We start from the raw sequence: 27,876 nt of genomic DNA on the forward strand, positions 1-27,876 counted from the left end.
TGAGTGAGTGAGTGGTGAGTGAGTGGTGAGTGAGTGAGTGACTGAGTGAGTGAGTGAGTGGTGAGTGTGAGTGGTGAGTGTGGTGGTGAGTGAGTGTGGTGAGTGTAGTGGTGAGTGAGTGAGTGGTGAGTGTAGTGGTGAGCGTGGTGAGTGAGTGGTGAGTGTGGTGAGTGAGTGGTGAGTGAGTGAGTGAGTGACTGAGTGAGTGAGTGAGTGGTGAGTGTGAGTGGTGAGTGAGTGTGGTGGTGAGTGAGTGAGTGGTGAGTGAGTGACTGAGTGAGTGACTGAGTGAGTGAGTGGGTGACTGAGTGAGTGAGTGAGTGATTGACTGAGTGAGTGACTGAGTGAGTGAGTGAGTGAGTGGGTGAGTGAGTGGCTGAGTGAGTGAGTGATTGACTGAGTGAGTGAGTGAGTGGGTGAGTGAGTGAGTGAGTGACTGACTGAGTGAGTGAGTGATTGACTGAGTGAGTGAGTGAGTGAGTGAGTGAGTGAGTGAGTGATTGACTGAGTGAGTGAGTGATTGACTGAGTGAGTGAGTGAGTGGGTGAGTGAGTGAGTGATTGACTGAGTGAGTGAGTGAGTGAGTGAGTGGGTGAGTGAGTGAGTGACTGACTGAGTGAGTGATTGACTGAGTGAGTGATTGAGTGAGTGAGTGGTGAGTGTGGTGGTGAGTGTGGTGAGTGAGTGTGGTGAGTGAGTGTGGTGAGTGAGTGTAGTGGTGAGTGTAGTGGTGAGTGAGTGAGTGAGTGAGTGATTGACTGAGTGGTGAGTAGTGGTGTGTGAGTGAGTGAGTGGTGAGTGTGGTGAGTGTAGTGGTGAGTGTGGTGAGTAAGTGAGTGAGTGAGTGACTGAATGAGTGGTGAGTGTGGTGAGTGGTGGTGAGTGAGTGGTGAGTGTGGTGGTGAGTGTAGTGGTGAGTGAGTGAGTGAGTGAGTGATTGACTGAGTGGTGAGTAGTGGTGTGTGAGTGAGTGAGTGGTGAGTGTGGTGAGTGTAGTGGTGAGTGTGGTGAGTAAGTGAGTGAGTGAGTGACTGAATGAGTGGTGAGTGTGGTGAGTGGTGGTGAGTGAGTGGTGAGTGTGGTGGTGAGTGTAGTGGTGAGTGAGTGAGTGAGTGAGTGATTGACTGAGTGGTGAGTAGTGGTGTGTGAGTGAGTGAGTGGTGAGTGTGGTGAGTGTAGTGGTGAGTGTGGTGAGTAAGTGAGTGAGTGAATGACTGAGTAGTGGTGAGTGAGTGGTGAGTGAGTGAGTGAGTGATTGACTGAGTGAGTGAGTGGTGAGTGAGTGGTGAGTGAGTGGTGAGTGAGTGAGTGAGTGATTGACTGAGTGAGTGAGTGGTGAGTGAGTGGTGAGTGAGTGAGTGGGTGACTGAGTGAGTGGTGAGTGAGTGGTGAGTGAGTGGTGAGTGTGGTGGTGAGTGAGTGAGTGATTGACTGAGTGAGTGAGTGGTGAGTGAGTGGTGAGTGTGGTGAGTGAGTGGTGAGTGAGTGAGTGACTGAGTGAGTGACTGAGTGAGTGAGTGAGTGGTGAGTGTGAGTGGTGAGTGTGGTGGTGAGTGAGTGTGGTGAGTGTAGTGGTGAGTGAGTGAGTGGTGAGTGTAGTGGTGAGCGTGGTGAGTGAGTGGTGAGTGTGGTGAGTGAGTGGTGAGTGAGTGAGTGAGTGACTGAGTGAGTGAGTGAGTGGTGAGTGTGAGTGGTGAGTGAGTGTGGTGGTGAGTGAGTGAGTGGTGAGTGAGTGACTGAGTGAGTGACTGAGTGAGTGAGTGGGTGACTGAGTGAGTGAGTGAGTGAGTGATTGACTGAGTGAGTGACTGAGTGAGTGAGTGAGTGGGTGAGTGAGTGGCTGAGTGAGTGAGTGATTGACTGAGTGATTGACTGAGTGAGTGAGTGAGTGAGTGATTGACTGAGTGAGTGAGTGAGTGGGTGAGTGAGTGAGTGAGTGGGTGACTGACTGAGTGAGTGATTGACTGAGTGAGTGATTGAGTGAGTGAGTGACTGAGTGAGTGACTGAGTGAGTGAGTGAGTGGTGAGTGTGGTGGTGAGTGAGTGTGGTGAGTGAGTGGTGCGTGTGGTGAGCATGGTGAGTGAGTGAGTGAGTGGGTGACTGACTGAGTGAGTGACTGACTGAGTGAGTGATTGAGTGAGTGAGTGAGTGACTGAGTGAGTGACTGAGTGAGTGAGTGAGTGGGTGAGTGACTGAGTGAGTGATTGACTGAGTGAGTGATTGACTGAGTGAGTGATTGAGTGAGTGAGTGACTGAGTGAGTGACTGAGTGAGTGGTGAGTGTGGTGGTGAGTGAGTGTGGTGAGTGAGTGGTGCGTGTGGTGAGCATGGTGAGTGAGTGAGTGACTGAGTGAGTGAGTGAGTGGGTGAGTGAGTGAGTGACTGACTGAGTGAGTGATTGACTGAGTGAGTGATTGAGTGAGTGAGTGACTGAGTGAGTGACTGAGTGAGTGAGTGAGTGGTGAGTGTGGTGGTGAGTGAGTGTGGTGAGTGAGTGGTGCGTGTGGTGAGCATGGTGACTGAGTGAGTGAGTGGGTGAGTGAGTGAGTGAGTGAGTGAGTGGGTGAGTGAGTGAGTGAGTGAGTGAGTGAGTGAGTGAGTGAGTGAGTGACTGACTGAGTGAGTGATTGAGTGAGTGAGTGACTGAGTGAGTGACTGAGTGACTGAGTGAGTGGGTGAGTGAGTGGGTGAGTGAGTGAGTGAGTGAGTGAGTGGGTGAGTGAGTGAGTGAGTGAGTGAGTGACTGACTGAGTGAGTGATTGAGTGAGTGAGTGACTGAGTGAGTGACTGAGTGACTGAGTGAGTGGGTGAGTGAGTGGGTGAGTGAGTGAGTGGGTGAGTGAGTGGGTGAGTGAGTGAGTGAGTGAGTGAGTGGGTGAGTGAGTGAGTGAGTGAGTGACTGACTGAGTGAGTGATTGAGTGAGTGAGTGACTGAGTGAGTGACTGAGTGAGTGAGTGATTGACTGAGTGAGTGAGTGAGTGGGTGAGTGAGTGAGTGAGTGAGTGAGTGAGTGAGTGAGTGACTGACTGAGTGAGTGATTGACTGAGTGAGTGATTGAGTGAGTGAGTGACTGAGTGAGTGACTGAGTGACTGAGTGAGTGGTGAGTGTGGTGGTGAGTGTGGTGGTGAGTGAGTGGTGAGTGCAGTGGTGAGCATGGTGAGTGAGTGAGTGAGTGGGTGAGTGAGTGAGTGGTGAGTGTGGTGGTGAGTGTGGTGAGTGAGTGAGTGGTGAGTGTAGTGGTGCGTGTGGTGAGCATGGTGAGTGAGTGAGTGACTGAGTGAGTGAGTGAGTGGGTGAGTGAGTGAGTGACTGACTGAGTGAGTGATTGACTGAGTGAGTGATTGAGTGAGTGAGTGACTGAGTGAGTGACTGAGTGAGTGAGTGAGTGGTGAGTGTGGTGGTGAGTGAGTGTGGTGAGTGAGTGGTGCGTGTGGTGAGCATGGTGACTGAGTGAGTGAGTGGGTGAGTGAGTGAGTGAGTGACTGACTGAGTGAGTGATTGACTGAGTGAGTGATTGAGTGAGTGAGTGACTGAGTGAGTGACTGAGTGAGTGAGTGAGTGGTGAGTGTGGTGGTGAGTGAGTGTGGTGAGTGAGTGGTGCGTGTGGTGAGCATGGTGACTGAGTGAGTGAGTGGGTGAGTGAGTGAGTGAGTGAGTGAGTGGGTGAGTGAGTGAGTGAGTGAGTGAGTGACTGACTGAGTGAGTGATTGAGTGAGTGAGTGACTGAGTGAGTGACTGAGTGAGTGAGTGATTGACTGAGTGAGTGAGTGAGTGGGTGAGTGAGTGAGTGAGTGAGTGAGTGACTGACTGAGTGAGTGATTGACTGAGTGAGTGATTGAGTGAGTGAGTGACTGAGTGAGTGACTGAGTGACTGAGTGAGTGGTGAGTGTGGTGGTGAGTGTGGTGGTGAGTGAGTGGTGAGTGCAGTGGTGAGCATGGTGAGTGAGTGAGTGAGTGGGTGAGTGAGTGAGTGGTGAGTGTGGTGGTGAGTGTGGTGAGTGAGTGAGTGGTGAGTGTAGTGGTGAGCATGGTGAGTGACTGAGTGAGTGAGTGACTGAGTGAGTGAGTGAGTGACTGAGTGAGTGACTGAGTGACTGAGTGAGTGGTGAGTGTGGTGGTGAGTGTGGTGGTGAGTGAGTGGTGAGTGTGGTGAGCATGGTGACTGAGTGAGTGAGTGGGTGAGTGAGTGATTGAGTGAGTGAGTGACTGAGTGAGTGGTGAGTGTGGTGGTGAGTGAGTGTGGTGAGTGAGTGGTGCGTGTGGTGAGCATGGTGAGTGAGTGAGTGAGTGGGTGAGTGAGTGAGTGAGTGAGTGACTGAGTGAGTGATTGAGTGAGTGAGTGAGTGAGTGAGTGAGTGACTGAGTGAGTGGTGAGTGTGGTGGTGAGTGTGGTGAGTGAGTGAGTGGTGAGTGTAGTGGTGAGCATGGTGAGTGAGTGGAGCGTGTTACATGAGGGAGTTGAGACTTGAATCGATGCAGGAGCTGAGATTTTGGCTGGAAGTCAAAACTCCACTGGGAGATGCAGTGAGCCTCCTCCACCACCACCACCACCACTCCTACAACCACCACAACCACCACCACAACAACCACAACAACCACCACAACAACAACCACAACCACAACAACAACCACAACAATCATAAACAACAACCACCACAACAGCAACCATCACCACTGGGAGATGGAGTGAGCCTCCTCCACCACCACCACCACCACTCCTACAACCACCACAACCACCACAACAACAACCACAACAACCACCACAACAACAACCACAACCACAACAACAACCACAACAATCATAAACAACAACCACCACAACAGCAACCACCATCACTGGGAGATGCAGTGAGCCTACTCCACCACCACCACCACCACTCCTACAACCACCACAACCACCACAACAACAACCACAACCACCACAACAACAACCACAACCACAACAACAACCACAACAATCATAAACAACAACCACCACAACAGCAACCACCACCATCACTGGGAGATGGAGTGAGCCTCCTCCAACACCACCACCACCACTCCTACAACCACCACAACCACCACAACAACAACCACAACAACCACCACAACAACAACCACAACCACAACAACAACCACAACAATCATAAACAACAACCACCACAACAGCAACCACCACCACTGGGAGATGCAGTGAGCCTCCTCCACCACCACCACCACCACTCCTACAACCACCACAACCACCACAACCACCACCACAACAACCACAACCACCACAACCACCACAACAACAACCATCAACAACCACCACCACCACTGGGAGATGCAGTGAGCCTCCTCCACCACCACCACCACCACTCCTACAACCACCACAACCACCACAACAACCACCACAACCACAACAACAACTATCAACAACAATCAACAACAACCAACAACAACCATCAACAACCACTACCACAACAACAACCACAACATCAACAACAACCACAACAACCACCAACCATCAACAACAACCACCACCACAACCACCATCAACAACAACAACAACCAAAACAACCACCACAACCACGACATTAATCATTCTGTGAGTGTAGTGGTGGTGAGTGGTGAGTGTGGTGAGTGTAGTGAGTGTAGTGGTGAGTGAGTGTAGTGGTGAGCAGTGGTGAGTGTAGTGGTGAGTGAGTGTAGTGGTGAGTGTAGTGAGTGTAGTGGTGAGTGTGGTGAGTGTAGTGGTGAGTGAGTGGTGAGTGTAGTGGTGAGTGAGTGTAGTGGTGAGCAGTGGTGAGTGTAGTGGTGAGTGAGTGTAGTGGTGAGTAGTGGTGAGTGTAGTGGTGAGTGTGGTGAGTGTAGTGGTGAGTAGTGGTGAGTGTAGTGGTGAGTGTGGTGAGTGTAGTGGTGAGTAGTGGTGAGTGTAGTGGTGAGTGTAGTGAGTGTAGTGGTGAGTGTAGTGGTGAGTGTGGTGAGTGTAGTGGTGAGTAGTGGTGAGTGTAGTGGTGAGTGTAGTGAGTGTGGTGGTGAGTGTAGTGGTGAGTAGTGGTGAGTGTAGTGGTGAGTGAGTGTAGTGGTGAGCAGTGGTGAGTGTAGTGGTGAGTGAGTGTAGTGGTGAGTGTAGTGAGTGTAGTGGTGAGTGTGGTGAGTGTAGTGGTGAGTGAGTGGTGAGTGTAGTGGTGAGTGAGTGTAGTGGTGAGCAGTGGTGAGTGTAGTGGTGAGTGAGTGTAGTGGTGAGTAGTGGTGAGTGTAGTGGTGAGTGTGGTGAGTGTAGTGGTGAGTAGTGGTGAGTGTAGTGGTGAGTGTGGTGAGTGTAGTGGTGAGTAGTGGTGAGTGTAGTGGTGAGTGTAGTGAGTGTAGTGGTGAGTGTAGTGGTGAGTGTGGTGAGTGTAGTGGTGAGTAGTGGTGAGTGTAGTGGTGAGTGTAGTGAGTGTGGTGGTGAGTGAGTGGTGAGTGTGTGTAGTGGTGAGTAGTGGTGAGTGTGGTGAGTGAGTGTGGTGAGTGTAGTGGTGAGTGTAGTGAGTGTAGTGGTGAGTGAGTGTAGTGGTGAGCAGTGGTGAGTGTAGTGGTGAGTGAGTGTAGTGGTGAGTAGTGGTGAGTGTGGTGGTGAGTGTGGTGAGTGTAGTGGTGAGTGAGTGGTGAGTGTAGTGGTGAGTGAGTGTAGTGGTGAGCAGTGGTGAGTGTAGTGGTGAGTGAGTGTAGTGGTGAGCAGTGGTGAGTGTAGTGGTGAGTGAGTGTAGTGGTGAGTAGTGGTGAGTGTGGTGGTGAGTGTGGTGAGTGTAGTGGTGAGTGAGTGGTGAGTGTAGTGGTGAGTGAGTGTAGTGGTGAGCAGTGGTGAGTGTAGTGGTGAGTGAGTGTAGTGGTGAGCAGTGGTGAGTGTAGTGGTGAGTGAGTGTAGTGGTGAGTGTAGTGAGTGTAGTGGTGAGTGTGGTGAGTGTAGTGGTGAGTGAGTGGTGAGTGTAGTGGTGAGTGAGTGTAGTGGTGAGCAGTGGTGAGTGTAGTGGTGAGTGAGTGTAGTGGTGAGTAGTGGTGAGTGTAGTGGTGAGTGTGGTGAGTGTAGTGGTGAGTAGTGGTGAGTGTAGTGGTGAGTGTGGTGAGTGTAGTGGTGAGTAGTGGTGAGTGTAGTGGTGAGTGTAGTGAGTGTAGTGGTGAGTGTAGTGGTGAGTGTGGTGAGTGTAGTGGTGAGTAGTGGTGAGTGTAGTGGTGAGTGTAGTGAGTGTGGTGGTGAGTGAGTGGTGAGTGTGTGTAGTGGTGAGTAGTGGTGAGTGTGGTGAGTGAGTGTGGTGAGTGTAGTGGTGAGTGTAGTGAGTGTAGTGGTGAGTGAGTGTAGTGGTGAGCAGTGGTGAGTGTAGTGGTGAGTGAGTGTAGTGGTGAGTAGTGGTGAGTGTGGTGGTGAGTGTGGTGAGTGTAGTGGTGAGTGAGTGGTGAGTGTGTGTAGTGGTGAGTAGTGGTGAGTGTGGTGAGTGAGTGATTGACTGAGTGGTGAGTGAGTGGTGAGTGAGTGGTGAGTCTTACCAACTCGCTTGTGCATGGAGGTGAGGAGCTGCTGGTGAGTGATGAACGACTCTGGGGTGAGGTAGACAACCCGGTAGCAACCCCTGGGGAGAGAAGCGGTGGTGAGTTTAGTGGTGAGTTTAGTGGTGAGTTTAGTGGTGGTGGTGAGTTTAGTGGTGAGTGTAGTGGTGAGTGTAGTGGTGGTGGTGAGTGTAGTGGTGAGTAGTGGTGAGTTTAGTGGTGGTGAGTAGTGGTGGTGGTGGTGAGTAGTGGTGAGTGTAGTGGTGAGTGTAGTGGTGAGTAGTGGTGAGTTTAGTGGTGGTGAGTAGTGGTGGTGGTGGTGAGTAGTGGTGAGTGTAGTGGTGAGTAGTGGTGAGTGTAGTGGTGAGTGTAGTGGTGAGTGTGGTGAGTAGTGGTGAGTGTAGTGGTGAGTGTAGTGGTGAGTGTAGTGGTGGTGGTGAGTTTAGTGGTGAGTGTAGTGGTGAGTGTAGTGGTGAGTGTAGTGGTGAGTAGTGGTGAGTTTAGTGGTGAGTGTAGTGGTGAGTGTAGTGGTGAGTGTAGTGGTGGTGGTGAGTGTAGTGGTGAGTGTAGTGGTGAGTGTAGTGGTGAGTGTAGTGGTGAGTGTGGTGGTGAGTGTAGTGGTGAGTGTAGTGGTGAGTGTGGTGGTGAGTGTGGTGGTGAGTAGTGGTGAGTGTAGTGGTGAGTGTAGTGGTGAGTGGTGGTGAGTGTGGTGAGTGTGGTGAGTGTGGTGGTGAGTGTAGTGGTGAGTGTAGTGGTGAGTGTAGTGGTGAGTGTGGTGGTGAGTGTAGTGGTGAGTAGTGGTGAGTGTGGTGGTGAGTGTGGTGGTGAGTGTAGTGGTGAGTGTAGTGGTGAGTGTGGTGGTGAGTGTAGTGGTGAGTGGTGGTGAGTGTAGTGGTGAGTGTGGTGGTGAGTGTAGTGGTGAGTGTAGTGGTGAGTGTAGTGGTGAGTGTGGTGGTGAGTGAGTGTGGTGGTGAGTGTGGTGGTGAGTGAGTGTGGTGGTGAGTGAGTGTAGTGGTGAGTGAGTGTGGTGAGCATGGTGAGTGGTGGTGAGTGTGGTGGTGAGTGAGTGGTGAGTGGTGAGTGAGTGGTGAGTGACTGAGTGGTGAGTGTAGTGGTGAGTGAGTGGTGAGTGGTGGTGAGTGTGGTGAGTGTGGTGAGTGATTGACTGAGTGGTGAGTGTAGTGGTGAGTGTGGTGGTGAGTAGTGGTGAGTGTAGTGGTGAGTGTAGTGGTGAGTTTAGTGGTGAGTGTAGTGGTGAGTGTAGTGGTGAGTGTAGTGGTGGTGGTGAGTGTAGTGGTGAGTGTAGTGGTGAGTGTAGTGGTGAGTAGTGGTGAGTGTAGTGGTGAGTGTAGTGGTGAGTGTAGTGGTGAGTGTAGTGGTGAGTAGTGGTGAGTGTAGTGGTGAGTTTAGTGGTGAGTGTGGTGAGTAGTGGTGAGTGTAGTGGTGAGTGTAGTGGTGAGTAGTGGTGAGTGTAGTGGTGAGTTTAGTGGTGAGTTTAGTGGTGGTGAGGTTAGTGGTGGTGAGTTTAGTGGTGGTGAGTGTAGTGGTGGTGAGTGTAGTGGTGGTGAGTGTAGTGGTGGTGAGTGTAGTGGTGGTGAGTAGTGGTGAGGTTAGTGGTGGTGAGTTTAGTGGTGGTGAGTTTAGTGGTGGTGAGTGTAGTGGTGGTGAGGTTAGTGGTGGTGAGTTTAGTGGTGGTGAGGTTAGTGGTGGTGAGTGTAGTGGTGGTGAGTGTAGTGGTGGTGAGTGTAGTGGTGGTGAGTTTAGTGGTGGTGAGTTTAGTGGTGGTGAGTGTAGTGGTGGTGAGTTTAGTGGTGGTGAGGTTAGTGGTGGTGAGTTTAGTGGTGGTGAGTTTAGTGGTGGTGAGTTTAGTGGTGGTGAGTGTAGTGGTGGTGAGGTTAGTGGTGGTGAGTGTAGTGGTGGTGAGGTTAGTGGTGGTGAGTTTAGTGGTGGTGAGGTTAGTGGTGGTGAGTGTAGTGGTGGTGAGTTTAGTGGTGGTGAGTTTAGTGGTGGTGAGCTTAGTGGTGGTGAGGTTAGTGGTGGTGAGTGTAGTGGTGGTGAGGTTAGTGGTGGTGAGTTTAGTGGTGGTGAGGTTAGTGGTGGTGAGTGTAGTGGTGGTGAGTTTAGTGGTGGTGAGTTTAGTGGTGGTGAGTTTAGTGGTGGTGAGGTTAGTGGTGGTGAGTGTAGTGGTGGTGAGGTTAGTGGTGGTGAGTTTAGTGGTGGTGAGGTTAGTGATGGTGAGTGTAGTGGTGGTGAGTGTAGTGGTGGTGAGTGTAGTGGTGGTGAGGTTAGTGGTGGTGAGGTTAGTGGTGGTGAGGTTAGTGGTGAGGTTAGTGGTGGTGAGTTTAGTGGTGGTGAGTTTAGTGGTGAGTTTAGTGGTGGTGAGTTTAGTGGTGGTGAGTGTAGTGGTGGTGAGTGTAGTGGTGGTGAGTGTAGTAGTGGTGAGGTTAGTGGTGGTGAGGTTAGTGGTGGTGAGGTTAGTGGTGAGGTTAGTGGTGGTGAGTTTAGTGGTGGTGAGTTTAGTGGTGAGTTTAGTGGTGGTGAGTTTAGTGGTGGTGAGTGTAGTGGTGGTGAGTGTAGTGGTGGTGAGGTTAGTGGTGGTGAGTGTAGTGGTGGTGAGTGTAGTGGTGGTGAGTTTAGTGGTGGTGAGTTTAGTGGTGGTGAGTGTAGTGGTGGTGAGTGTAGTGGTGGTGAGTTTAGTGGTGGTGAGTGTAGTGGTGGTGAGTGTAGTGGTGGTGAGTTTAGTGGTGGTGAGTTTAGTGGTGGTGAGTTTAGTGGTGGTGAGTAGTGGTGGTGAGTTTAGTGGTGGTGAGTGTAGTGGTGGTGAGTGTAGTGGTGGTGAGTGTAGTGGTGGTGAGTGTAGTGGTGGTGAGTGTAGTAGTGGTGAGTGTAGTGGTGGTGAGTTTAGTGGTGGTGAGTTTAGTGGTGGTGAGTTTAGTGGTGGTGAGGTTAGTGGTGGTGAGTGTAGTGGTGGTGAGTTTAGTGGTGGTGAGGTTAGTGGTGGTGAGTGTAGTGGTGGTGAGGTTAGTGGTGGTGAGTGTAGTGGTGGTGAGTTTAGTGGTGGTGAGTGTAGTGGTGGTGAGTTTAGTGGTGGTGAGTTTAGTGGTGGTGGTGAGTTTAGTGGTGGTGAGGTTAGTGGTGGTGAGTTTAGTGGTGGTGAGTTTAGTGGTGGTGAGTTTAGTGGTGGTGGTGAGTTTAGTGGTGGTGAGGTTAGTGGTGGTGAGTGTAGTGGTGGTGAGTTTAGTGGTGGTGAGTTTAGTGGTGAGTTTAGTGGTGGTGAGTGTAGTGGTGGTGAGGTTAGTGGTGGTGAGTTTAGTGGTGGTGAGTTTAGTGGTGAGTGTAGTGGTGGTGAGTTTAGTGGTGGTGAGTGTAGTGGTGGTGAGTGTAGTGGTGGTGAGTTTAGTGGTGGTGAGGTTAGTGGTGGTGAGTTTAGTGGTGGTGAGTTTAGTGGTGGTGAGTTTAGTGGTGGTGAGTGTAGTGGTGGTGAGTTTAGTGGTGGTGAGTTTAGTGGTGGTGAGGTTAGTGGTGGTGAGTTTAGTGGTGGTGAGGTTAGTGGTGGTGAGTGTAGTGGTGGTGAGTTTAGTGGTGGTGAGTGTAGTGGTGGTGAGTGTAGTGGTGGTGAGTTTAGTGGTGGTGAGTGTAGTGGTGGTGAGTGTAGTGGTGGTGAGTGTAGTGGTGGTGAGTGTAGTGGTGGTGAGTTTAGTGGTGGTGAGTGTAGTGGTGGTGAGGTTAGTGGTGGTGAGTGTAGTGGTGGTGAGGTTAGTGGTGGTGAGTTTAGTGGTGGTGAGGTTAGTGGTGGTGAGGTTAGTGGTGAGTGTAGTGGTGGTGAGGTTAGTGGTGGTGAGTTTAGTGGTGGTGAGTTTAGTGGTGGTGAGGTTAGTGGTGGTGAGTTTAGTGGTGGTGGTGGTGGTGGTGATGGTGATGGTGGTGATGGTGATGGTGGTGATGGTGATGGTGGTGATGGTGGTGATGGTGATGGTGGTGATGGTGGTGATGGTGATGGTGGTGATGGTGATGGTGGTGATGGTGGTGATGGTGGTGATGGTGATGGTGGTGATGGTAGTGATGGTGATGGTGGTGATGGTGGTGATGGTGATGGTGGTGATGGTGATGATGGTGGTGATGGTGGTGGTGGTGATGATGGTGGTGATGGTGGTGATGGTGGTGGTGATGGTGGTGATGGTGGTGATGGTGATGGTGGTGATGGTGATGGTGGTGATGGTGATGGTGGTGATGATGGTGATGATGGTGGTGGTGGTGATGATGGTGGTGATGGTGATGGTGGTGGTGATGGTGATGGTGGTGGTGATGGTAGTGATGATGATGATGATGGTGATGATGGTGATGGTGGTGGTGATGGTGGTGATGGTAGTGATGGTGGTGGTGATGGTAGTGATGATGATGGTGGTGATGGTGGTGATGGTGGTGGTGATGGTGGTGATGGTGGTGATGGTGGTGATGGTGGTGGTGATGGTGATGGTGGTGATCGTGGTGGTGATGGTGGTGATGGTGATGGTGGTGGTGATGGTGGTGATGGTGGTGATGGTGGTGGTGATGGTGATGGTGGTGATGGTGGTGATGGTGGTGGTGATGGTGATGGTGGTTATGGTGGTGGTGATGGTGGTGATGGTGGTGGTGATGGTGGTGATGGTGGTGATGGTGGTGGTGATGGTGGTGGTGATGATGATGATGGTGATGATGGTGATGGTGGTGGTGGTGGTGATGGTGGTGATGGTAGTGATGGTGGTGGTGATGGTAGTGATGATGATGGTGGTGATGGTGGTGATGGTGATGGTGGTGATGGTGATGATGGTGGTGATGGTGGTGATGGTGGTGATGGTGGTGGTGATGGTGATGGTGGTGATCGTGGTGGTGATGGTGGTGATGGTGATGGTGGTGGTGATGGTGGTGATGGTGGTGATGGTGGTGATGGTGGTGATGGTGATGGTGGTGATGGTGGTGATGGTGATGGTGGTGATGGTGGTGATGGTGGTGATGGTGATGGTGGTGATGGTGGTGATGGTGGTGATGGTGGTGATGATGGTGATGGTGGTGATGGTGGTGATGGTGGTGGTGATGGTGATGGTGGTGATGGTGGTGATGGTAGTGATGGTGGTGGTGATGGTAGTGATGATGATGGTGGTGATGGTGGTGATGGTGATGGTGGTGATGGTGATGATGGTGGTGATGGTGGTGATGGTGGTGATGGTGGTGGTGATGGTGATGGTGGTGATCGTGGTGGTGATGGTGGTGATGGTGGTGATGGTGGTGATGGTGGTGATGGTGGTGGTGATGGTAGTGATGATGATGGTGGTGATGGTGGTGATGGTGGTGATGGTGGTGATGGTGGTGGTGATGGTGATGGTGGTGATGGTGGTGATGGTGGTGGTGATGGTAATGATGATGATGGTGGTGATGGTGGTGATGGTAGTGATGGTGGTGGTGATGGTAGTGATGATGATGATGGTGGTGATGGTGGTGATGGTAGTGATGGTGGTGGTGATGGTAGTGATGATGATGGTGGTGATGGTGGTGATGGTGGTGATGGTGGAGGTGGTGATGGTGATGGTAGTGATGGTGGTGGTGATGGTAGTGATGATGATGGTGGTGGTGGTGGTGATGGTGGTGATGGTGGGGGTGGTGATGGTGGTGATGGTGGTGATGGTGGTGATGGTGATGATGGTGGTGATGGTGGTGATGGTAGTGATGGTGGTGGTGATGGTGATGATGGTGGTGATGGTAGTGATGATGATGGTGGTGGTGGTGGTGATGGTGGTGATGGTGGGGGTGGTGATGGTGGTGGTGATGGTGGTGGTGATGGTGGTGGTGGTGATGGTGGTGGTGATGGTGGTGATGGTGGTGATGATGATGATGGTGGTGATGGTGGTGATGGTGGTGATGGTGGTGATGGTGGTGATGGTGATGGTGGGGGTGGTGATGGTGGTGATGGTGGTGATGGTGGTGATGGTGATGATGGTGGTGATGGTAGTGATGGTGGTGGTGATGGTAGTGATGATGATGGTGGTGATGGTGGTGATGGTGGTGATGGTGGTGATGGTGGTGATGGTGGTGATGGTGTTTACCGCTCGACATCTTGCAGCAGCGATGGCATCGCCACTTCGGCTTGACCCAAGAAACACGCCGGGACTTCACACAACCTGAGACACAACCACCACAACCACCACCACCACAACAACCACCACAACCACCACCACCACAACCACCACAACAACCACCACAACCACCACCACCACAACGACAACCACCACAATCACCACCACCACCACCACAACCACCACCACAACGACAACCACCACCACAACCACCACAACCACCACAACCACCACCACCACCACAACAACAACCACCACAACAACCACAACAACCACCACCATAACCACCACCACAACCACCACAACCACCACAACCACCACCACAACAACCACCACCACCACATTGAGTGGGTGAGTGGGTGAGTGGGTGAGTGAGTGGGTGAGTGACTGACTGACTGAGTGGGTGAGTGAGTGGGTGAGTGAGTGAGTGGGTGAATGGGTGAGTGAGTGGGTGAGTGAGTGGGTGAGTGAGTGAGTGAGTGGTGAGTGACTGAGTGACTGAATGACTGAGTGAGTGAGTGAGTGACTGAGTGAGTGACTGACTGAGTGAGTGAGTGGTGAGTGAGTGACTGAGTGAGTGGTGAGTGAGTGAGTGAGTGAGTGACTGAGTGAGTGAGTGAGTGACTGAGTGAGTAACTGAGTGAGTGAGTGGGTGAATGAGTGACTGACTGAGTGAGAGAGTGAGTGAGTGAGTGGTGAGTGAGTGAGGGCTACTCACCTCAGCAGGGTGAGCTGTTCTTCAATGCGAGTGGTGAGTGCGCTCACCACCACAGAGACGCGTGGTGAGGGTGAGTGAGGTGGTGAGTGAGTGAGTGAGTGACTGAGTGAGTGGGTGAGTGGGTGAGTGAATGACTGAGTGAGTGACTGAGTGAGTGAGTGACTGAGTGAGTGAGTGAGTAACTGAGTGAGTGACTGAGTGAGTGACTGACTGAGTGAGTGACTGAATGACTGAGTGACTGAGTGAGTGACTGAGTGACTGAGTGAGTGAGTGAGTGGTGACTGAGTGAGTGAGAGACTGAGTGAGTGACTGAGTGACTGAGTGAGTGAGCGACTGAGTGACTGAGTGAGTGAGTGAGTGACTGAGTGAGTGAGTGAGTGAGTGAGTGAGTGACTGAGTGACTGAGTGAGTGAGCGACTGAGTGACTGAGTGAGTGAGTGAGTGACTGAGTGAGTGAGTGGGTGACTGAGTGACTGAGTGAGTGAGTGAGTGACTGACTGACTGAGTGAGTGACTGAGTGACTGAGTGAGTGACTGAGTGACTGAGTGAGTGACTGAGTGAGTGAGTGACTGAGTGAGTGAGTGACTGAGTGAGTGACTGACTGAGTGAGTGACTGAATGACTGAGTGACTGAGTGAGTGACTGAGTGACTGAGTGAGTGAGTGAGTGAGTGACTGAGTGAGTGAGTGGGTGACTGAGTGACTGAGTGAGTGAGTGAGTGACTGACTGACTGAGTGAGTGACTGAGTGAGTGACTGAGTGACTGAGTGACTGAGTGAGTGACTGAATGACTGAGTGAGTGGTGAGTGGGTGAGTGCTACTCACCTCAGCAGGGTGAGCTGTTCTTCAATGCGAGTGGTGAGTGCGCTCACCACCACAGAGACGCGTGGTGAGGGTGAGTGAGGTGGTGAGTGAGTGACTGAGTGAGTGAGTGACTGAGTGAGTGACTGAGTGAGTGAGTGAGTGGTGAGTGAGTGAGTGAGTGAGTGACTGAGTAAGTGAGTGAGTGACTGAGTGAGTGAGTGAGTGAGTGACTGAGTGAGTGACTGAGTGAGTGAGTGGTGAGTGGGTGAGTGACTGAGTGAGTGAGTGAGTGACTGAGTGAGTGAGTGACTGAGTGAGTGAGTGAGTGACTGAGTGAGTGAGTGACTGAGTGAGTGAGGTGGTGAGTGAGTGAGTGACTGAGTGACTGAGTGAGTGACTGAGTGAGTGAGTCGGTGAGTGACTGACTGAGTGACTGAGTGAGTGACTGAGTGAGTGAGTGAGTGGTGAGTGAGTGAGTGCTACTCACCTCAGCAGGGTGAGCTGTTCTTCAATGCGCGTGGTGAGTGCGCTCACCACCACAGAGACGCGTGGTGAGGGTGAGTGAGGTGGTGAGTGAGTGACTGAGTGAGTGAGTGACTGAGTGAGTGACTGAGTGAGTGAGTGAGTGGTGAGTGAGTGAGTGACTGAGTGAGTGAGTGACTGAGTGAGTGAGTGAGTGACTGAGTGAGTGACTGAGTGAGTGAGTGGTGAGTGGGTGAGTGACTGAGTGAGTGAGTGACTGAGTGAGTGAGTGACTGAGTGAGTGAGTGACTGAGTGAGTGACTGAGTGAGTGAGTGACTGAGTGAGTGAGGTGGTGAGTGAGTGAGTGACTGAGTGACTGAGTGAGTGACTGAGTGAGTGAGTCGGTGAGTGACTGACTGAGTGACTGAGTGAGTGACTGAGTGAGTGGTGAGTGAGTGAGTGAGTGCTACTCACCTCAGCAGGGTGAGCTGTTCTTCAATGCGCGTGGTGAGTGCGCTCACCACCACAGAGACGCGTGGTGAGGGTGAGTGAGGTGGTGAGTGAGTGACTGAGTGAGTGAGTGACTGAGTGAGTGGTGAGTGGGTGAGTGCTACTCACCTCAGCAGGGTGAGCTGTTCTTCAATGCGAGTGGTGAGTGCGCTCACCACCACAGAGACGCGTGGTGAGGGTGAGTGAGGTGGTGAGTGAGTGAGTGAGTGAGTGACTGAGTGAGTGAGTGAGTGACTGAGTGAGTAACTGAGTGAGAGAGTGAGTGGGTGAGTGGTGAGTGCGCTCACCACCACAGAGACGCGTGGTGAGGGTGAGTGAGATGGTGAGTGAGTGAGTGAGTGAGTGACTGAGTGAGTGAGTGACTGAGTGAGTGACTGAGTGAGTGAGTGAGTGGTGAGTGAGTGAGTGAGTGACTGAGTGAGTGAGTGAGTGACTGAGTGAGTGAGTGAGTGACTGAGTGAGTGACTGAGTGAGTGAGTGGTGAGTGGGTGAGTGACTGAGTGAGTGAGTGACTGAGTGAGTGAGTGACTGAGTGAGTGAGTGACTGAGTGAGTGAGTGACTGAGTGAGTGAGTGACTGAGTGAGTGAGGTGGTGAGTGAGTGAGTGACTGAGTGACTGAGTGAGTGACTGAGTGAGTGAGTCGGTGAGTGACTGACTGAGTGACTGAGTGAGTGGTGAGTGGGTGAGTGAGTGAGGGCTACTCACCTCAGCAGGGTGAGCTGTTCTTCAATGCGAGTGGTGAGTGCGCTCACCACCACAGAGACGCGTGGTGAGGGTGAGTGAGGTGGTGAGTGAGGTGGTGAGTGAGTGAGTGACTGAGTGAGTGACTGAGTGAGTGAGTGAGTGGTGAGTGAGTGAGTGACTGAGTGAGTGAGTGAGTGACTGAGTGAGTGAGTGAGTGACTGAGTGAGTGACTGAGTGAGTGAGTGGTGAGTGGGTGAGTGACTGAGTGAGTGAGTGACTGAGTGAGTGAGTGACTGAGTGAGTGAGTGACTGAGTGAGTGAGTGACTGAGTGAGTGAGTGACTGAGTGAGTGAGGTGGTGAGTGAGTGAGTGACTGAGTGACTGAGTGAGTGACTGAGTGAGTGAGTCGGTGAGTGACTGACTGAGTGACTGAGTGAGTGACTGAGTGAGTGAGTGGTGAGTGAGTGAGTGCTACTCACCTCAGCAGGGTGAGCTGTTCTTCAATGCGCGTGGTGAGTGCGCTCACCACCACAGAGACGCGTGGTGAGGGTGAGTGAGGTGGTGAGGACATCACCGCAGGGAAGTGGTAACAGAGGCTCCTGCCAAAACCTGAAACCACGATAACCATCATGGTAACCAGGGTAACCATTATGGTAACCAGGGTAACAAATATGGTAACCAGGGTAACCATCATGGTAACCAGGGTAACCCATATGGTAACCAGGGTAACCATCATGGTAACCAGGGTAACCAATATGGTAACCAGGGTAACCAATATGGTAAACAGGTTAACAAATATGGTAAGCAGGGTAACCAATATGGTAACCAGGGTAACCAATATGGTAACCAGGGTAAACATCATGGTAACCAGGGTAACCATCCTGGTAACCAGGGTAACCATCATGGTAACCAGGGTAACCATCATGGTAACCAGGGTAACCCATATGGTAACTAGGGTAACCATCATGGTAACCAGGGTAACCAATATGGTAACCAGGGTAACCAATATGGTAAACAGGGTAACAAATATGGTAAGCAGGGTAACCAATATGGTAACCAGGGTAAACATCATGGTAACCATGGTGACCAATATGGTAACAAATGGGAACCACCACGGTAACAACCATGGCATCCATCATGGTATCCAGGGTAACCACCATCGTAACCAGGGAAACCACCATGGTAGCCATGGTAACCATCGTGGTAACCAGGGTAACCATAATGACAACCAGGGTTCCCTTGGTAACCATGGTAACAATAGTGACCAGGGTAACCACTATGGTAACCATGGTAACGACAATGATAGCCATAGTAACCAGGGTACTCACCATGGTAGCCAGGGTACCCTTGGTAACCAGAGTAACAATGGTGTCCAGGGTTACAATGGAGACCACGGTAACCACGGTAACCACCAGGGTAACCGTGGTAACCACGCTAACTGCCACGGTAACCACGTTAACTGATGGTGGTTGTTATGGTGATGGTAGTTGCTATGGTGACGTGGTGCTGGTTGTTGCTATGGTGATTGCTATGGTGATTGCTATGGTAATGGTGGTTGCTATGGTGATGGTCGATGCTACAGTGATGGTTGTTGCTATGGTGATGGTGGTTGCTATGGTGATGTTGGTTGATATGGTGCTTGCTATGGTAACGGTGGTGATGGTGGTTGCTACGGTGATGGTGGTTGCTATGGTGACGGCGGTTGCTATGGTGACGGCGGATGCTGTGGCGGTGATGGTGGTTGCTATGGTGATGGTTTACCCGTTGCCATGACGACGAGGGTGTCCCGCTTGTCGATGAGAATTGAGTGGATGATGGCCCATTGCATTCTGGGGGAGACAGAGGGAGAGAGAGAGACCCATAGACTCACACAGAGACCCATAGACTCACACAGAGACCCATAGACTCACACAGAGACCCATAGACTCACACAGAGACCCATAGACTCACACAGAGACCCATAGACCCACACAGAGACCCATAGACTCACACAGAGACCCATAGACTCACACAGAGACCCATAGACTCACACAGAGACCCATAGACTCACACAGAGACCCATAGACTCACACAGAGACCCATAGACTCACACATAGACCCATAGACTCACACAGAGACCCATAGACTCACACAAAGACCCATAGACTCACACAGAGACCCATAGACTCACACAGAGACCCATAGACTCACACAGAGACCCATAGACTCACTCAGAGACCCAAAGACTCACACAGAGACCCATAGACTCACACAGAGACCCATAGACTCACACAGAGACACATAGACTCACACAGAGACCCACAGACTCACACAGAGACCCACAGACTCACACAGAGACCCATAGACTCACACAGAGACCCACAGACTCACACAGAGACCCACAGACTCACAGAGAGACCCATAGACTCACACAGAGACCCATAGACTCACACAGAGACCCACAGACTCACACAGAGACCCACAGACTCACACAGAGACCCATAGACTCACACAGAGACCCATAGACTCACACAGAGACCCATAGACTCACACAGAGACCCATAGACTCACACAGAGACCCATAGACTCACACAGAGACCCATAGACTCACACAGAGACCCATAGACTCACACAGAGACCCATAGACTCACACAGAGACCCATAGACTCACACAGAGACCCATAGACTCACACAGAGACCCATAGACTCACACAGAGACCCATAGATTCACACAGAGACCCATAGACTCACACAGAGACCCATAGACTCACACAGAGACCCATAGACTCACACAGAGACCCATAGACTCACACAGAGACCCATAGACTCACACAGAGACCCATAGACTCACAAAGAGACCCATAGACCCACACAGAGACCCATAGACTCACACAGAGACCCATAGACTCACACAGAGACCCATAGACTCACACAGAGACCCATAGACTCACACAGAGACCCATAGACTCACACGGAGACCCATAGACTCACACAGAGACCCATAGACCCACACAGAGACCCATAGACTCACACAGAGACCCATAGACTCACACAGAGACCCATAGACTCACACAGAGACCCATAGACTCACACAGAGACCCATAGACTCACACAGAGACCCATAGACTCACACAGAGACCCATAGACTCACACGGAGACCCATAGACTCACACGGAGACCCATAGACTCACACAGAGACCCATAGACCCACACAGAGACCCATAGACTCACACAGAGACCCATAGACTCACACAGAGACCCATAGACTCACACAGAGACCCATAGACTCACACAGAGACCCATAGACTCACTCAGAGACCCATAGACTCACACAGAGACCCATAGACTCACACAGAGACCCATAGACTCACACAGAGACCCATAGACTCACACAGAGACCCATAGACTCACACAGAGACCCATAGACTCACACAGAGACCCATAGACTCACACAGAGACCCATAGACTCACACAGAGACCCATAGACTCACACAGAGACCCATAGACTCACACAGAGACCCATAGACTCACACAGAGACCCATAGACTCACACAGAGACCCATAGACTCACACAGAGACCCATAGACTCACACAGAGACCCATAGACTCACACAGAGACCCATAGACTCACACAGAGACCCATAGACTCACACAGAGACCCATAGACTCACACAGAGACCCATAGACTCACACAGAGACCCATAGACTCACACAGAGACCCATAGACTCACACAGAGACCCATAGACTCACACAGAGACCCATAGACTCACATAGAGACCCATAGACTCACACAGAGACCCATAGACTCACACAGAGACCCATAGACTCACACAGAGACCCATAGACTCACACAGAGACCCATAGACTCACACAGAGACCCATAGACTCACACAAAGACGCATAGACTTACACAGAGACCCATAGACTCACACAGAGACCCATAGACTCACACAGAGACCCATAGACTCACAAAGAGACCCATAGACTCACACAGAGACCTATAGACTCACACATAGACCCATAGACTCACACAGAGACCCATAGACTCACATAGAGACCCATAGACTCACATAGAGACCCATAGACTCACATAGAGACCCATAGACCCATAGACTCACACAGAGACCCATAGACTCACACAGAGACCCATAGACTCACACAGAGACCCATAGACTCACACAGAGACCCATAGACTCACACAGAGACCCATAGACTCACACAGAGACCCATAGACTCACACGGAGACCCATAGACTCACACAGAGACCCATAGACCCACACAGAGACCCATAGACTCACACAGAGACCCACAGACTAACACAGAGACCCATAGACTCACACAGAGACCCATAGACTCACATAGAGACTCATAGACTCACACAGATACCCATAGACTCACATAGAGACCCATAGACTCACACAGAGACCCATATACTCACATAGAGACCCATAGACTCACACAGAGACCCATAGACTCACATAGAGACTCATAGACAGAGACCCATAGACTCACATAGAGACCCATAGACTCACATAGAGACCCATAGACTCACATAGAGACCCATAGACTCACACAGAGACCTATAGACTCACACATAGACCCATAGACTCACACAGAGACCCATAGACTCACATAGAGACTCATAGACAGAGACCCATAGACTCACATAGAGACCCATAGACTCACATAGAGACCCATAGACTCACACAGAGACCTATAGACTCACACATAGACCCATAGACTCACATAGAGACCCATAGACTCACTACACAGAGACCCATAGACTCACACAGAGACCCATTGACTCACATAGAGACCCATAGACTCACATATAGACCCATAGACTCACACAGAGACCCATAGACTCACCACTACACAGAGACCCAGAGACTCACACAGAGAACCATAGACTCAAATAGAGACCCATAGACTCACATATAGACCCATAGACTCACACAGAGACCCATAGACTCACACAGAGGCCCATAGACTCACACAGAGACCCATAGACTCAAATAGAGACCCATAGACTCACATAGAGACCCATAGACTCACACAGAGACCCATAGACTCACACAGAGACCCATAGACTCACACAGAGGCCCATAGACTCACACAGAGACCCATAGACTCACACAGAGACCCATAGACTCACCACCACACAGAGACACATAGACTCACATAGAGACCCATAGACTCACACAGAGACCCATAGACTCACACAGAGACCCATAGACTCACATAGAGACCCATAGACTCACACAGAGACCCATAGACTCACATAGAGACCCATAGACTCACATAGAGACCCATAGACTCACATAGAGACCCATAGACTCACCACTACACAGAGACCCATAGACTCACACAGAGACCCATAGACTCACATAGAGACCCATAGACTCACACAGAGACCCATAGACTCACACAGAGACCCATAGACTCATACAGACCCATAGACTCACATATAGACCCATAGACTCACATAGAGACCCATAGAATCACCACTACACAGAGGCCCATAGACTCACCACTACACAGAGACCCATAGACTCACACAGAGACCCATAGACTCACATAGAAACCCATAGACTCACACAGAGACCCATAGACTCACCACCACACAGAGACCCATAGACTCACCACTACACAGAGACCCATAGACTCACCACTACACAGAGACCCATAGACCCACACAGAGACCCATAGACTCACACAGAGACCCATAGACTCACACAGAGACCCATAGACTCACACAGAGACCCATAGACTCACACAGAGACCCATAGACTCACACAGAGACCCATAGACTCACGCAGAGACCCATAGACTCACATAGAGACCCATAGACTCACATAGAGACCCATAGACTCACATAGAGACCCATAGACCCATAGACTCACACAGAGACCCATAGACTCACACAGAGACCCATAGACTCACACAGAGACCCATAGACTCACACAGAGACCCATAGACTCACACAGAGACCCATAGACTCACACATAGACCCATAGACTCACACAGAGACCCATAGACTCACACAGAGACCCATAGACTCACACAGAGACCCATAGACTCACACAGAGACCCATAGACTCACACAGAGACCCACAGACTAACACAGAGACCCATAGACTCACACAGAGACCCATAGACTCACATAGAGACTCATAGACTCACACAGATACCCATAGACTCACATAGAGACCCATAGACTCACACAGAGACCCATATACTCACATAGAGACCCATAGACTCACACAAAGACCCATAGACTCACATAGAGACTCATAGACAGAGACCCATAGACTCACATAGAGACCCATAGACTCACATAGAGACCCATAGACTCACATAGAGACCCATAGACTCACACAGAGACCTATAGACTCACACATAGACCCATAGACTCACATAGAGACCCATAGACTCACTACACAGAGACCCATAGACTCACACAGAGACCCATTGACTCACATAGAGACCCATAGACTCACATATAGACCCATAGACTCACACAGAGACCCATAGACTCACCACTACACAGAGACCCAGAGACTCACACAGAGACCCATAGACTCAAATAGAGACCCATAGACTCACATATAGACCCATAGACTCACACAGAGACCCATAGACTCACACAGAGGCCCATAGACTCACACAGAGACCCATAGACTCAAATAGAGACCCATAGACTCACATAGAGACCCATAGACTCACACAGAGACCCATAGACTCACACAGAGACCCATAGACTCACACAGAGGCCCATAGACTCACACAGAGACCCATAGACTCACACAGAGACCCATAGACTCACACAGAGACCCATAGACTCACCACCACACAGAGACACATAGACTCACATAGAGACCCATAGACTCACACAGAGACCCATAGACTCACACAGAGACCCATAGACTCACATAGAGACCCATAGACTCACACAGAGACACATAGACTCACATAGAGACCCATAGACTCACATAGAGACCCATAGACTCACATAGAGACCCATAGACTCACCACTACACAGAGACCCATAGACTCACACAGAGACCCATAGACTCACATAGAGACCCATAGACTCACACAGAGACCCATAGACTCACACAGAGACCCATAGACTCATACAGACCCATAGACTCACATATAGACCCATAGACTCACATATAGACCCATAGACTCACATAGAGACCCATAGAATCACCACTACACAGAGACCCATAGACTCACCACTACACAGAGACCCATAGACTCACACAGAGACCCATAGACTCACATAAAAACCCATAGACTCACACAGAGACCCATAGACTCACCACCACACAGAGACCCATAGACTCACCACTACACAGAGACCCATAGACTCACCACTACACAGAGACCCATAGACCCACACAGAGACCCATAGACTCACACAGAGACCCATAGACTCACACAGAGACCCATAGACTCACACAGAGACCCATAGACTCACACAGAGACCCATAGACTCACACAGAGACCCATAGACTCACACATAGACCCATAGACTCACACAGAGACCCATAGACTCACACAGAGACCCATAGACTCACACAGAGACCCATAGACTCACAAAGAGACTCATAGACTCACGCAGAGACCCATAGACTCACATAGAGACCCATAGACTCACATAGAGACCCATAGACTCACATAGAGACCCATAGACCCATAGACTCACACAGAGACCCATAGACTCACATAGAGACCCATAGACTCACACAGAGACCCATAGACTCACACAGAGACCCATAGACTCACACAGAGACCCATAGACTCACACAGAGACCCATAGACTCACACAGAGACCCATAGACTCACACATAGACCCATAGACTCACACAGAGACCCATAGACTCACACAGAGACCCATAGACTCACACAGAGACCCATAGACTCACACAGAGACCCATAGACTCACACAGAGACCCACAGACTAACACAGAGACCCATAGACTCACACAGAGACCCATAGACTCACATAGAGACTCATAGACTCACACAGATACCCATAGACTCACATAGAGACCCATAGACTCACACAGAGACCCATATACTCACATAGAGACCCATAGACTCACACAAAGACCCATAGACTCACATAGAGACTCATAGACAGAGACCCATAGACTCACATAGAGACCCATAGACTCACATAGAGACCCATAGACTCACATAGAGACCCATAGACTCACACAGAGACCTATAGACTCACACATAGACCCATAGACTCACATAGAGACCCATAGACTCACTACACAGAGACCCATAGACTCACACAGAGACCCATTGACTCACATAGAGACCCATAGACTCACATATAGACCCATAGACTCACACAGAGACCCATAGACTCACCACTACACAGAGACCCAGAGACTCACACAGAGACCCATAGACTCAAATAGAGACCCATAGACTCACATATAGACCCATAGACTCACACAGAGACCCATAGACTCACACAGAGGCCCATAGACTCACACAGAGACCCATAGACTCAAATAGAGACCCATAGACTCACATAGAGACCCATAGACTCACACAGAGACCCATAGACTCACACAGAGACCCATAGACTCACACAGAGGCCCATAGACTCACACAGAGACCCATAGACTCACACAGAGACCCATAGACTCACACAGAGACCCATAGACTCACCACCACACAGAGACACATAGACTCACATAGAGACCCATAGACTCACACAGAGACCCATAGACTCACACAGAGACCCATAGACTCACATAGAGACCCATAGACTCACACAGAGACACATAGACTCACATAGAGACCCATAGACTCACATAGAGACCCATAGACTCACATAGAGACCCATAGACTCACCACTACACAGAGACCCATAGACTCACACAGAGACCCATAGACTCACATAGAGACCCATAGACTCACACAGAGACCCATAGACTCACACAGAGACCCATAGACTCATACAGACCCATAGACTCACATATAGACCCATAGACTCACATATAGACCCATAGACTCACATAGAGACCCATAGAATCACCACTACACAGAGACCCATAGACTCACCACTACACAGAGACCCATAGACTCACACAGAGACCCATAGACTCACATAGAAACCCATAGACTCACACAGAGACCCATAGACTCACCACCACACAGAGACCCATAGACTCACCACTACACAGAGACCCATAGACTCACCACTACACAGAGACCCATAGACCCACACAGAGACCCATAGACTCACACAGAGACCCATAGACTCACACAGAGACCCATAGACTCACACAGAGACCCATAGACTCACACAGAGACCCATAGACTCACACAGAGACCCATAGACTCACACATAGACCCATAGACTCACACAGAGACCCATAGACTCACACAGAGACCCATAGACTCACACAGAGACCCATAGACTCACACAGAGACTCATAGACTCACGCAGAGACCCATAGACTCACATAGAGACCCATAGACTCACATAGAGACCCATAGACTCACATAGAGACCCATAGACCCATAGACTCACACAGAGACCCATAGACTCACACAGAGACCCATAGACTCACACAGAGACCCATAGACTCACACAGAGACCCATAGACTCACACAGAGACCCATAGACTCACACAGAGACCCATAGACTCACACATAGACCCATAGACTCACACAGAGACCCATAGACTCACACAGAGACCCATAGACTCACACAGAGACCCATAGACTCACACAGAGACCCATAGACTCACACAGAGACCCACAGACTAACACAGAGACCCATAGACTCACACAGAGACCCATAGACTCACATAGAGACTCAGACTCACACAGATACCCATAGACTCACATAGAGACCCATAGACTCACACAGAGACCCATATACTCACATAGAGACCCATAGACTCACACAGAGACCCATAGACTCACATAGAGACTCATAGACAGAGACCCATAGACTCACATAGAGACCCATAGACTCACATAGAGACCCATAGACTCACACAGAGACCTATAGACTCACACATAGACCCATAGACTCACATAGAGACCCATAGACTCACTACACAGAGACCCATAGACTCACACAGAGACCCATTGACTCACATAGAGACCCATAGACTCACATAGAGACCCATAGACTCACACAGAGACCCATAGACTCACCACTACACAGAGACCCAGAGACTCACACAGAGACCCATAGACTCAAATAGAGACCCATAGACTCACATATAGACCCATAGACTCACACAGAGACCCATAGACTCACACAGAGGCCCATAGACTCACACAGAGACCCATAGACTCAAATAGAGACCCATAGACTCACATAGAGACCCATAGACTCACACAGAGACCCATAGACTCACACAGAGACCCATAGACTCACACAGAGGCCCATAGACTCACACAGAGACCCATAGACTCACACAGAGACCCATAGACTCACACAGAGACCCATAGACTCACCACCACACAGAGACACATAGACTCACATAGAGACCCATAGACTCACACAGAGACCCATAGACTCACACAGAGACCCATAGACTCACACAGAGACCCATAGACTCACACATAGACCCATAGACTCACACAGAGACCCATAGACTCACACAGAGACCCATAGACTCACACAGAGACCCATAGACTCACACAGAGACCCATAGACTCACACAGAGACCCACAGACTAACACAGAGACCCATAGACTCACACAGAGACCCATAGACTCACATAGAGACTCAGACTCACACAGATACCCATAGACTCACATAGAGACCCATAGACTCACACAGAGACCCATAGACTCACACAGAGACCCAGACTCATACAGACCCATAGACTCACATATAGACCCATAGACTCACATAGAGACCCATAGAATCACCACTACACAGAGACCCATAGACTCACCACTACACAGAGACCCATAGACTCACACAGAGACCCATAGACTCACATAGAAACCCATAGACTCACACAGAGACCCATAGACTCACCACCACACAGAGACCCATAGACTCACCACTACACAGAGACCCATAGACTCACCACTACACAGAGACCCATAGACCCACACAGA

At 50.6% G+C, this 27,876-nt stretch overlaps 1 protein-coding gene and 1 long non-coding RNA gene across 2 annotated transcripts in view; both read right to left on the reverse strand.

Moving 5' to 3' along the window:
- The window catches only part of LOC144955074 (bifunctional 3'-5' exonuclease/ATP-dependent helicase WRN-like), a 20,828-nt gene extending 6,432 nt beyond the window's left edge, over window positions 1-14,396 (reverse strand). Inside the window, exons 1-4 of the mRNA XM_078885421.1 lie at window positions 14,316-14,396; window positions 13,568-13,642; window positions 7,488-7,570; window positions 4,452-4,558 (exon numbers count right to left, since the gene is read on the reverse strand). Of these exons, the coding sequence (XP_078741547.1) occupies window positions 4,452-4,558; window positions 7,488-7,570; window positions 13,568-13,596 (219 nt within the window). The 5' untranslated portion in view covers window positions 13,597-13,642; window positions 14,316-14,396. The remainder of the gene's footprint in view (window positions 1-4,451; window positions 4,559-7,487; window positions 7,571-13,567; window positions 13,643-14,315) is intronic.
- Window positions 14,397-17,258: 2,862 nt separating this feature from the next.
- LOC144955073 (uncharacterized) overlaps window positions 17,259-27,876 on the reverse strand; it is a 55,197-nt gene continuing 44,579 nt past the window's right edge. Inside the window, exons 3-4 of the long non-coding RNA XR_013641490.1 lie at window positions 18,537-18,604; window positions 17,259-17,384 (exon numbers count right to left, since the gene is read on the reverse strand). This is a non-coding gene — a long non-coding RNA (uncharacterized LOC144955073). The remainder of the gene's footprint in view (window positions 17,385-18,536; window positions 18,605-27,876) is intronic.

This window comes from Lampetra fluviatilis, unplaced genomic scaffold (assembly GCF_964198595.1).
Source record: "Lampetra fluviatilis unplaced genomic scaffold, kcLamFluv1.1 SCAFFOLD_380, whole genome shotgun sequence".
NCBI classification, from domain to species: domain Eukaryota; kingdom Metazoa; phylum Chordata; class Hyperoartia; order Petromyzontiformes; family Petromyzontidae; genus Lampetra; species Lampetra fluviatilis.